This window comes from Mus caroli, unplaced genomic scaffold, assembly GCF_978045245.1.
Source record: "Mus caroli unplaced genomic scaffold, Mus_caroli_1 scaffold_18, whole genome shotgun sequence".
Taxonomy (NCBI): Eukaryota; Metazoa; Chordata; class Mammalia; order Rodentia; family Muridae; genus Mus; species Mus caroli.
Window position 1 is genome coordinate 42,925,281 of NW_028227273.1, and position 12,579 is coordinate 42,937,859.

Sequence of the window (12,579 nt, forward strand, 5' to 3'; positions counted from 1 at the left end):
TCCTGTGGCCTGTGTCACTGAGCTCTTGCACTGGGTGAAAGTAAAGCCAACAGAGAAGCAGCAGACCCCACGCAGAGTCTGCCTCTCCTGGATCGCAGGAAGGCCAGCTTTCCTTTTACACTCTGTCATTTTTACCATATTTACTGCAGCAGAAATTGTTAATGTTTAAGACTTATGGCTGCTGTCAGTGGCTTTTTCCTGGATAGATGAAATGGGTAGTCATAGATAGAAGTATTCTTTTTTTGTTCGTTCTGTACATTCAAACAGTGTCTATGAGCATCGGTGTGGTTACATTTTGTGTTTCTTTTATGGAACCAGTTCGAGGAAATGCTGAAAACCAGGCCGAAAAATCATTGTCTATTCAGATAATTTGGGCGCAAGCAGGTAAAGCCTATTATTAACAGAAGTGTGTATGCAGGAAGAAGGTGGGTTCTTCGAAGACAACTGCAGTGGGTTCTGTTTGCGTACTGTGTAGCTGTTAAAGCAAATCAGACCAGACACTTATCTGTCTCTCGTCAGCATTACTGTTTGATCAGAAAAGTAATTCACTGCGTTCACTGATTTTGGAAGATGCACTATTAAAATGAATGGCGAGGCCACGTTACCTTATGAGCAGGTACACCGTAAAGGAAGTTAAAGTCTTTCCTGTGTAACTTTCAAACAGTAAATGACTGCATGTTTGTCTGTGTGCCTGTGTCTCCCCGAAGCCTGCCTGGGAAGCTCTGTGGCTCCTCTCACTGTGGTGAAGATTTAGTTTCATAGCTTAGGTGTTCCTCCCTCCAGACTGTTTCTGAAGATTGTTGGTTTTCTATCTTTTCCTCTCTGTCTCTTTGATAGGAACCATGTTACCAGTTTTCTGCGTGGTGGAACATTATGAAAACGCCATTGAGTATGATTGCAAGGAGGAGCACGCGGAATTCGTATTGGTGAGAAAGGATATGCTTTTCAACCAGCTGATAGAGATGGCGTTGCTGTCTCTAGGCTATTCACACAGCTCTGCTGCCCAAGCCAAAGGTAATGGATGCATTTGTGGGGCTGGGAAGTTGCTGGTCCTCCTGTTTGCCTCTCAGACAAAGCAGGGAACATTTTATTCAGAGAGCTACAGCCTGTGTTTTATGTTGGTTCCTTATAGGCTGTGGCTTTAAAAATTGGCTTAATTCAGTTTGGTTTAGTTAACACACATTTTGCTCATGTGGAATGTCGAGGTAAATTTTTTTTTTTTAAATTACTTCAGCTGAATCATTAGGATGCTTATTGACCTTAATAATCTGCTCCACTGAGGACCCACAAGGAAGTGAGGAGCGTATCTGAGCAGATGGACTGTTGAGAGTCAATTTGCATTTATGACTGAATATCTAGTTCTGTTTCTTTTATTCTGTTTCTGATGGTTTTATAGGCTGTAAAGTATTTTTCAATGCTGATTCCCACTGCAATAGGGAATCTTATCTAAATCATAAAGCCATTTAGAACCGGTTCAGCTATGTCTTATTAGAACTTCCTGTAAGTTAGGACAATGTGGCCTGATGCATGGGTTTTATTGATTGGTATTTATTTCCAAAATAATAAACAACCCCATAGTCATTTACATAATTTCACAATTTGGAAAGCTAGGCTGTGAATATCTTCATTGACCTGCCTTTTTGAGGGAAAGAGAAGCATTCGAACAGAAGTAACACTGTTGGCTGTGGTGGGGGCAATGCACAAGAGCGCAGCAGTCTTTTGCTGGGCCTGAGAGCCAGCACTAAGCATGTCCCCTCTCTATCTGGACTAGGGCTCATCCAGGTTGGGAAGTGGAATCCAGTTCCACTGTCGTATGTGACAGATGCCCCTGATGCCACGGTGGCAGACATGCTTCAAGATGTGTATCATGTGGTCACCCTCAAAATCCAGTTACACAGGTGAGTCCAGGCAGGGACATAGTCTCCCTCCTACTGTGTGGACGGAAAGCTTCTTGGGCCAGCTTGCGTTTTTTATTTACTCATCGTTTGAGACATGCTCATCCAAATTAATTTGGTAACTTTACCCCTTCTGTTATTTTCTCCAACTTCAATATATGACTTTAAAATTTACTTCCTCCCCCCCGAAATTTATGTTTTTTTTTTCCTATGTGCTATCAAAAGATAGGACTTTTTACTTTTAGTCAATTAAATGATGCATTACAAGAAGGCATTTTACATAAAGTTTACTTAAGAAAAAAATATTTTTGCATATCATGAACAGTGCCATCTGTGTACATTTTGTGAAAGAATGCCTTATTCGCTTTTGCCATGATCTTATTTATTTATATATGTATTTTTTTGTCATTTTAATTCGTATGAACGGAGTCATGGGAGGAAATCAGTTAATACGTTAATGCTTTTCACCGTGGCTTGTGAGAAAGCAGTACACCTTAAATTGTCTTCCCAAGCGCATCAGAGCAGGAAGGTAGAAGTAACATGAAAAAATAGCCACCACAGGCAGCTGATGTATAATTCATGCATCGATACAGCAGATGTGTTGTATAAAGTAATTAACTAATCGGAACAATCAGGAGACCGAGAGCAATCTCCAGATGCATCTGTTTGATGCGCAAAATGAAATCTGTCTGTCTTAAAGGAATGTTCTGCAGCGGGATGCAATCCTGTAATAATCCTCTTTCTAATCTGTGTCTCAAATAGTTGCCCTAAACTAGAAGACTTGCCTCCTGAACAATGGTCGCACACCACAGTAAGGAACGCTCTGAAGGACTTACTGAAAGATATGAACCAGAGTTCGTTGGCCAAGGAGTGCCCCCTTTCACAGGTACTCAGCATAGCGTGTCATAAATAATAGGAAGTCATGGGCGAGCTACCACTTGAGATCTGATGGGGATCCCTGGTTTCAAGCAACTGGTATCTGCAGCAAGAATTTGTTTAAAATGCTAAGTGATTGACCACTGGTGACCTTTGAAAATCTGCCTGGCTGATTCTGAACCAGAGGTTTTGATGTCCTCTCTCCCTTGGTGGGGTAGGGACTGTACCTAGGAAAAGCAGTCTGGCAGAAGACACTGCACTCTGCCAGCTCATCCTTAGATTTACTTCTGAATACTCTGAGCCCTCTCTGAAGCGGACTCAGTGGCATGCCCTTCTTCTCACTTGGGTTATGGGATGCTAGTATCAGTGTTCCTGTGCAGAGCTTCCGAATGCTGGCTGCGGGAGACCATGCTACTATTGTAGGGTGCTTGCTCGAGTACAACAAAATGAGAAAGTGTTTGCTGAAAATAACTGTAAATTATGTATGTATGTTAATTATAAATATAAGAAATCTCTTTCCTGGAACAAAAGGTCCATAATTATTGCCCATAAGGAGTTTACAACCAATTTTGAAGAATTAGTTCACTTTTTAAAAATGGACTCCTATTCTTTTCTTCTTGAAATGAGACAGATTTATTATTGTTGAATTTCATTTTCTGGAATGAGTTTTTGGTAAAGGACTGGAAACTCTAGGTTTTTGCCAAGTTTAAAACCAAACATTCTTTCTGATGTCACAGCTGATAGTCACCATAGAGTATGGTACAGCATTATCACTCCTCAGCACCCTCACCTCTGCTGAGGACATTAAAGGTTACAGTAAAAAATTGGAGTGCTCATTTAAAGTTTTCTTTGAATTCAAGTTTAAAATGTAATTTTGAATATTAGTCCGCCAGTCCTTTGAACTTGCATTACTCTGCATAAGCATTTCTGGAGTGACTAGCTTTTCCTAGCTTGTCTTTATGATGCTGAAGAGCATATATTCATTCCATGTATGTTTTTGTGAAAGGCTCCTGAGCATTCCTGGGTACCTTAAGAGGAAACCTTTGGACTTTACGCTGCTGTTGCCCAGTAGTCCATGTGTTCAGCCTTGCTCCATTGGAGGCCTGCAGTTCTGCTTTGATCTCAGTTAGCAATTCTAGGACAGGAGCAATTCTGGATCAAGGTATAGCCACAGACTACACAGACACTCTGAATTACTGAATGTTCATTTTCTTGAGACCAAACTTTTTTTTTTTTAAATAAATTCATGTATCCCATCAGCAGCTATCTTTTTCTCACTGTTGAAATAAAGAGGATGTGAATCTATAACCAGAAAACAAAAGTAATTTGAATGAATCTACAATAGTTAAGTCAGTCTGATGGCACAGTGAAGCAGAGCAACTTACTTCTGGGACCATGTGGTGAAGACAACTCCAGAGAGTATGTTGCCTGGTTATTAGCATTTGAAAATTGGAAGGCTGACCTAGAATGAACCATGGTGTTGTTACTAAGAATTCCAAATACCCCATGCAGCAATACCCTGTACCTTCATGTGATCTAGTGTCCTACTGGTTTTGGAAGTCAGCTCAGGCAAAGACTAGAGGTCTATTCAATGAGCTGGACAAGAGGACCTGGTACAAGTATTTATTGTGTAGTCACATTCAGCCAGTGAGGCAATGAACTCCACATTCTTGTAGCTTGTACATTAATTATGGATTTGCTTAATGCTACCATGAGAAATGAGTTGAGCCTAGGCAGTTATCACAGTAAGCCAAATGACAAAAGGGAATCGAAGGCTTAGTCTTGGAGCTAGTGGTACGCTGGTGAATTTCTAAAGAAACATGGCCTTGCATAGCCAGAGGACCCATCACCATAGCTAAGTGACTGACCGAGGCTGGAATTGCAACCCCAGCTACAATGGCAGTCTTCCTTTCCCCAAAACTATCTCTAGAAATAAGCAAGCATATGTTAGCAGAAGCAACAGATACTTGACATTAGTATTTTGAAAAGACTGAGCTCCAAATGAAGTTATTTCATATTCTGCAACATCATCATCTATTTCTCTAGAATGAGTCCATGAATCTGATATTCAGAATGTTTTCATTATTAGTGACTTCCCATTTGGTTTTGTGGTAAAGTTAGGAAAGATGAATGATAAAGGCTTCCTAAGACCTATACACCCAGAATATACATGGAGTTTGCAAACCTCTCCTTTCTCTTGTACTTGATGTTTGATGATAGAAATAGTATGTTGAAAATTCCTAGCAAATAAATACCGCTCATGTTCAAAGTGCAGCCAGATACCCAGAGGTGCTTTAACGTTCACACCTCGGATACAATTTTTGATTGATTACGTGAGAACATATAGCATACTATTTAATAGGTATATCTCACTGTATGGACCTTACATGTTTGCCTAATGTGTTAAAACATTCCAGTAAGAAGCAGGGCTGCAGGATCTCTAAATAGTATGTTGAGTTGAACATCTATTGCCAGGAGAGGGAAGGAGGGACTAGGAGTGAGTCTTACCAGGACCCAGTCCTTGCCTGGGGTGCTCAGCAATTGCCTCCAGCACTTGGAGGATTGACTGATATGTGCTAAGCCAATGTCCAGCTGAACCTGGAATCTTAGACGTCGAAGGGATCTTTCCCTTGGTTCCTCCTTTAGCAGTGTGGGAGCTGGTGCCCCTCTAGGTTAAAGTCAAGGTGCCGGTTAATTACTGATCTGGGTACTGATGTGCCCTGTGTTCTCGCCCAGTGGTACATTAAAAATAGGTGTTGATTCTTTACAACGGGTGCTTAGGTTTTGATGCAGCCCTGTTTACTCTGATATTTCTAAGGGTTTCTCCAGCTGCAGAGAGATTCCATAAGTGGGTATGTGGCTTGATTTACAGCTCAGGCTTTTATTTCTGTTAGTTCTTTCCTGCCATAAATCTGCCCAAACAGAGTGACATGTGTTTATTAAGTTCTCCGCATCACGTGCTTGTTTATTTTTGTGAAATGTTCTAGGATGTTAAAAATGCTTAGCTCATTATAGATCTGAGATTGGATGCTTTGTTGTTGTCTTTGCGTGTTTCAGTGGATGTGGTGAGATAGGTCGGTTGTTGCATGCTGAATGGCAGCTCCGGAGAAGAAAACAGTCTGATTCTGGAACAAAAAAAAAAAAAGCCTGTTGTCATGAAACTTTGCAGGGTTATGGATTTAGGATGTAAATTGGGACTTATAAAAGTAAATATTTTGATTTACAATAAAACATTAGATTTGATGCTTGTTTTCCCTAGAGGTTTAGATACGGAATTCAATCAAACATTAGATAAAAACATGCATTGGTAAAAGAACAGATTATTTCATTAAAGGTTCCTTAAGTAAAAGGTCAATTGTTACTTCTGCCTAATGAATGTTTCTTTGTAGAAATGCTGAGGTCAGATATTCCTGAGAGATTTTATTTCAGTCTGCTTTGCGCGTGATTGTTAACCTCCCCTCCTTCATCACACTTGCTGGTGTGCAAGTGCGCACACACATCACAGTTTCCATCGTTTAAAGGAATTGGGACCGTTTCCTTTTTCATTTTGTTTTTCTTTAAACCTGGAGAAAAGATAGCTCTAAGCCAAGTCCTATGTAAAGTGAATGTGAATTGTCATTTTTATTTTCAATTCATAGAGACATAGAAATAGGCTTGAACATTCCATTTATGAAAGCCACACCTGAGAAGTGATTTTTCAGCTCTCCTTTCCCTGACAGCATCTCAAGAAATTTGGGATTTTAAAATTATTAGTATCAGATGCTTGCAAAACATAGTGATATACACTCTTCTCCTGACACTTAGCCTGAAAGTAGGCTAGTTCCTTGAGCCTTGAGAGTTATCTCCACAGGCGTTTGATAAACTTACGGTTCAGTAGGTTTTCTCTGTTAAAACCTAGGGTATGAATATAAAAATGTTTTTTCTTTTTAAACCTGTACTTTTTTTTTATAGTTAGAATGGACTGAAATGACATATTTCTTAAAATTTTAAATATTAATAGTCCTATCCTTTCCTAAGAATATCATCAGTATTCATATATCACATTTCACATAAGACTATGAAATGTATTCACATATTAATACATTCGTTCATTCCAAAATATATATTAAACTTTTAAAACATATTGACAGGCTGCCGGTGTGTCAGGCTTCCTTCTTAGTAGATGAAATGTAGTGTGTAGTTAACTCTTGGGGTACTTTTGATGTACCCGGCATTTCTCTCATTCTAAGTAGCAGACAATTCTAGCCCTGTGTTCAGATGAGAAACCTTGGGCACAGAATGTTTGAATGGGTGCCATTGACAACACTAAATTGTATAGAAAATTTCCACTCAGAGTTCACAGCTAAACCTAGGGTCTCTTTTGGTCACACACACAGATAAAGGTGGTTCCAGGTATCCCGACACACTGCCTTTCTTGGAGTGTTGATAAACTTCAAGGTGTCCACTGTGTTTATTCTAATTTGGGATTATTTTCTCTCACATGTGTTTTGTGCTTTGTTTTTTTTTGTGTGTGTGTGTGTTGACTTGCTTTAAAAGGACTGTTGTTTCATGCCCGTAATTTAGGGCATATTTAGGGCACAACTTAGATCATAGAGGTGGAAGTTGGGGGTAGGATTATTTGCTGGATAAAACGATATTTGGGAGGGTCCAGAGTCACTCAGCTCTGGTCACTTCCCTTCAGCCCCTCACACCTGCAGAGTCGGTCTGTGTGATTAAGCTCACGATGGCCATGATTTGAAGACCAGAGTTCAAGTTTAGCATTTTTATTGGGTCTAGTGGGCAGTTAAATTTCTCAGATTTGCTTCAAAGTGTAAGCCTTTTCATCAATGGATGGGTCTACCCTGATGGATCCGGATGTCACTGGCAGTTAACCTGAAGAACAGTTTTGTGTTTGATGTCTTTGCCCCTTCCAAGTGCATTGCTATAAATGTGTAGCTGAACACCATATACCTTTGAGAGGAGATTCCTAGAGGATTTTTTTTTTCTCAATTTTTTACAATTACAAAGCTTTTCCTCGATCCTACCAACCATGGACTCTGGCTCATCCATCCATCCATCCACTTATGTCTTTTGGAGGTAGGGTTTTCCTCCGTAGTCCTGCTATTCTGGAGCTCTCTGTGAGACCATGCTGGCCTTGAACTCACGGGGGGGGGGGTTGCTTATTAATATTTGCTATTAGTATTTGCTTTGTCAGATACTGAAATCCTTGATAAGCTAATTAGCTGTTATTTTATTGTTAATTGGTGACCACCATTGTCAGTGGTGGGCTGCATTATGTAATTGGTAAGCCAGCCAGCCCTAGATGGTAGTTATATGAATTGGCACAACTTTAATAATTTAACTTCCGTCCCTTTAAGCCACTCAGGACATCACTTAACCTTTCCTATCTAGCAATATTCCAGTGTATCTAAACTATAAGAAAACATCCTCTAAACTGTGAGTTTTCTTTTCATAAGACTAAAAGCAGGGTCATTTTTAGCTGAATTAGATATGTAGGATTTTTACAGTTACCTGGCTAGCTTTTTCTAACCTTCGTATCTGCTAATCCTAAAAGCTAACTTTTAACAAAGCAACTGGATAACTTGAAAGAGTTGATCTCAGATATTTTATAGGCTCTTTCTTCACAGTAGTTAAATTTGAAGAGTTCAAGCTATGCCAGTTTCAAGTGTTTAATAATGTGTAAGTATGTCATTTTCACATAATAATCTTTTTTGACCCAGGCCTTGTTTTAGATCTGAATAGGTTACCTTTGACCTTAAGATCACTAATACAAGGAAAATTACCATCTCACAAGAGCATGGTCCTTCTCCTTCTGATGTATGGACTAAGAATATTTCCAAGGCTTAGGAGAGGGCCTAATCTGAAAGAATAGCTATTAAACACTACTTTATAAATGTTAAAAAAAGGACTGACAACCAAATCATGCTAATCATACTGATTTTCTTGTTAAACAGAACTAGTTTTAGACTGCTTTTGAACATTTTCTGTCTCAATTAGTACTGAAATTCAAGTTTGGTTTTATCTGGATTTCTTGTTAAATTCACTTTAGTTTAATGGCAGAGTTGGACTCCTAACAAATTCATAATTCCCTCCCTCCAGTTCAGAATAATCAAACAAACACACACACCCAATTTCTCCCTCTTTCATGGAAAACTGCATGATTATAGCAAGTTCTGAGTATAAAGAAACATAAGCAAGCCTTTAACATAACAGGAGAGAGTAGCAGCCTGGCTGTGCAGCTCATTGCCAGTTGAGGCAAGGACCACTGGCTGTTGGGACTTTTAGATCTAGACTTAAAAGTTATTTGTTCTGTTTTAGCATTTTAAAAATAGTTCTATTAGGAATTGCATGTGCTTCTTTGGTTTTAGTTTTAACTCATGGCTAGAGATCATAAAACACCCTGGGATGCGTGCAAGAAGGGCGCTAGAGACATACAAATGTACAGTGTTATTTTGGGGTGCTGGGATGTCATCGTGGCCAGTTCACAAGGTTGCAGAATCCCTCCTTGTATGTACAGGAGGGGGCTCATTGCTTTTTGTGCTTGCTTGCGCACATTCATATTCTCTCTCTCTCTCTCTCTCTCTCTCTCTCTCATTCTTCAAAATTTTGTTCTCTTTAATCATCTTTTTCATTAGAAAATATTCTATCATTTTGTTTTTTGTTTTTTTGTTTTTTTTTTCTTATAGAAATGCTGATCTAGTTTACTAGTTTACTCCCAGGGTTAAAGATGCAAACCAAATGATACCTTAGACATCACTGCTGAGAGACTTCATTGCCACTGCTGGTTGAGATCTCATCCTTATCTGTGAACTATGGCTTGGCACCATTGACTGTCCCACACTTGTCACATTATCTGCTGATTGTTCTAAAACTGTCAAAAATGTGGGGCCAGACTGAAAGTTAAGGGCTCTGTGACACACAGGACCTGCCTGTGTATCAATGCCCAGGTTTCATTTGCTTTTTAATTGTGCTCATATTTTTCTCTTTTTTTTTTTTCTTATTTTTTAGAATAACGCTTTCATCAGCTATATTTTTTCCTGTCTTTTTACGTACGTGTTTCTGTGTCACTGCCTGTCCCCATCACTTTAGGGAGCTAGCTCAAGCATCATGACTGTCAGAAATGTGAGCAGCTGACTCTCCAGGCTCTGATTGCCTCCTCTGTAGAAGGACCAGTGGTACTAATGGGTTAGTCCTCTCAGCCCCTAAAACCATGAAGAGTAATTAATTCTCAGTTTCTCAGTTCAAAAGTGGACAGTAACTCATGTTGTTTGTCTAAATGAGAGGCTTGAAATCACATTCATGTGTGCTATATGGTGCTTGTAGGCAGGCGGTGGCAGCTGCCTTTAATCTCAGCACCTGGGAGGCAGAGCCAGGCTGATCTCTGTGAGTTCGAGGCCAGCCTGGTCTACAGAGCTAGTTCCAGGGCAGCCAGGGTTACACAAAGAAACCCTGTGTGAAAGAAAGAAAGAAAGAAAGAAAGAAAGAAAGAAAGAAAGAAAGAAAGAAAGAAAGAAAGAGAGAGAGAGAGAGAAAGAAGAGAAAGAAAGACCAAACCAAAAAGAAAAGAGAAAAGAAAAATTGGTTCCTAGATATATTTTGATTCAGGCTTTTTCTTTTTCCTTTCCTTTTTCTTTCTCTTTTCCTTTTTCTTTTTCTGTATTAGTGTAAACAACTCAAAACTTGTGAAATGTAAAAGACTATATATATGTGTATATATATATATATATATATATATAAACATACATACATACACACACACGAAACTCATCTAATAGATACTTTTAGCATCACCCTTTAAAATCATTATAAAATTATGACACTTTTAATGAAAGTGAGGGGTGATTGAAACTTGTGTTTCAATATATAAATCTGTTTTCAATTTATGTCCCTTAAACAGATTGGATATCTTAGACAATGCAGTGTCAAGAGGATGTTAACTCATTAAACACTTTCACCCCTTTCTCCAGCACCCCCAGCTCTCTACCCTTCATGCACCCAACACTATGTTGTTCTGAAAAGTCCTATAAAGGAAAAAGACCATTGTAATTGACTGTGTTAGGAGGTCAGAAAACAGTGTTCTGAAGTTGGTTCTCATTTCCTACCCATGGGTCTGGGGTTGAACTCAGGTCATTAGCAAGTGCCCTTACCTGCTGAGCAAGTACAAGCCCTAGGGCTAAGTTTTACTTGTTCCAACAATTAGCACACTGCAAGAATTCAGGAATTTTTGCTAAACTGAGGCGGTATCATATGATTGTTCCACACTGATTTCATGGGTGATCTTAGCAGTGTTATTGATAGAGCTTTGTAGACATTGTCACCTACAAATCCCACTTTGCAAACTGTTTCCAGATTGTATTTAGTTAGCATGCATGTGATGTTTACCTAACTAAGGGCAAATGACTTCTGAGCTTTTGCTTAGGAAAACTTACCTGTGACCCCAGGTTATCTTGTGTTTTTGTGTATATAAAATGTTCTTGATAGGTTGCAGAACTTAGTTGTTTTTAAGCAGAACAATGGTCTTGGGAGTACAGTGGCCCAGCAGTATAAAAATGCTAAAAATGAGCAAATCCTATGTCAGAGTTAAGTGTGAACTTTGTTGACGTATTTGTAGCATTATTATTACACATGCTTACCTTTTTAGAGGGGTTTTAAAACTAATACTTCAGTTTGTCCATTCTCTTCCCAAATTTAAGGAAGAGATTAAAGGGGGTCTGTCAGGTTTTAGTAACAGCTCAGTGGGTGACAGACAGGTGCTGGCCCTGCTAACCTGAAGGCCTCACCCCATGTTGGCTCATGTCTCCTCCTTGGCTGCTCAAAAGCCAGGCTCTGGCATGGCAGACTTCCTTTAGGGCTCTGAACGTAGGATCAAAAATCTGGCTGTGGCCGGATGTGGTGGCGCACGCCTTTAATCCCAGCACTTGGGAGGCAGAGGCAGGCGGATTTCTGAGTTCGAGGCCAGCCTGGTCTACAAAGTGAGTTCCAGGACAGCCAGGGCTACACAGAGAAACCCTGTCTCGAAAAACCAAAAAAAAAAAAAAAAAAAATCTGGCTGTGTAAAGGTCCAGCATTTAGAGAGAATTGCAAACGTAGGTAACTGTTCAGCCATTCTGTAGAGCCCGGGAGACTTGAGTGTCAGCTGTCTGTGGTGAGCACCTATGGCTCCAACGTGGGTGGCACTCTTTATTTTGTGCCAGGCCCTGCATCCCAATGAGGGAGTGCCATTTCCTTGAGGAGGTGATGACCAGAGGCATTTTCCCTGAACCGTTCTAACATGGATACGGAGGAAGCCAGATCAGTGCAATTATTTTTCTTTGTGTTGAATACAGAGGTCATACTGGTTTATATCTATGTTAGACATGGGGATTGTTGAGTGAGAGCTAACAGTGTTAACTAAATCCCTGACATCAAGGGCCAGCTTGCTTTGTGAGGCAATGATCATAGGAGAATATGATGTCTAGATCCCATAGTAGACATCTGAGAGCCTGTGCAGACTCAAAGTCATGACCCACTCTGTTGGAGAATGGGGAGGGCGGGCAAGCTTCTCAAAGCCTTACTGAGGTCCTGTGACCCCACACTTGGTATACATTGGGAATACCACCCCCACCCCCCCAAACACATACACACTCACACACTCAATATGGCCTCAATTCTAACTGCTCATATGAAGAAACAATTCAAAGAGAGTTGAGATTCTTGTGGATAGCTTCAGAGTCTAGCAGAAGTATTTGTGTTTGGAAAGTGAATTATTCAAAGTACTGGAGTTCTTGTTTTTACTTTGCACTATAAAGCATTTTGAAAGTGCTCTGTA

General features: G+C 39.9%; 1 protein-coding gene across 6 annotated transcripts in view; it reads left to right on the top strand.

Annotated features, from left to right (window-relative positions):
* Positions 1 to 12,579, top strand: part of Satb1 (SATB homeobox 1) — a 96,917-nt gene that overhangs the window by 27,196 nt on the left and 57,142 nt on the right. For all 6 annotated transcript variants that reach the window (XM_029471561.2, XM_085832619.1, XM_085832620.1 and 3 more), the window contains exons 3-5: positions 838 to 1,014; positions 1,772 to 1,898; positions 2,658 to 2,781. In XM_029471561.2, coding sequence (XP_029327421.2) covers positions 838 to 1,014; positions 1,772 to 1,898; positions 2,658 to 2,781 — 428 coding nt within the window. The remainder of the gene's footprint in view (positions 1 to 837; positions 1,015 to 1,771; positions 1,899 to 2,657; positions 2,782 to 12,579) is intronic.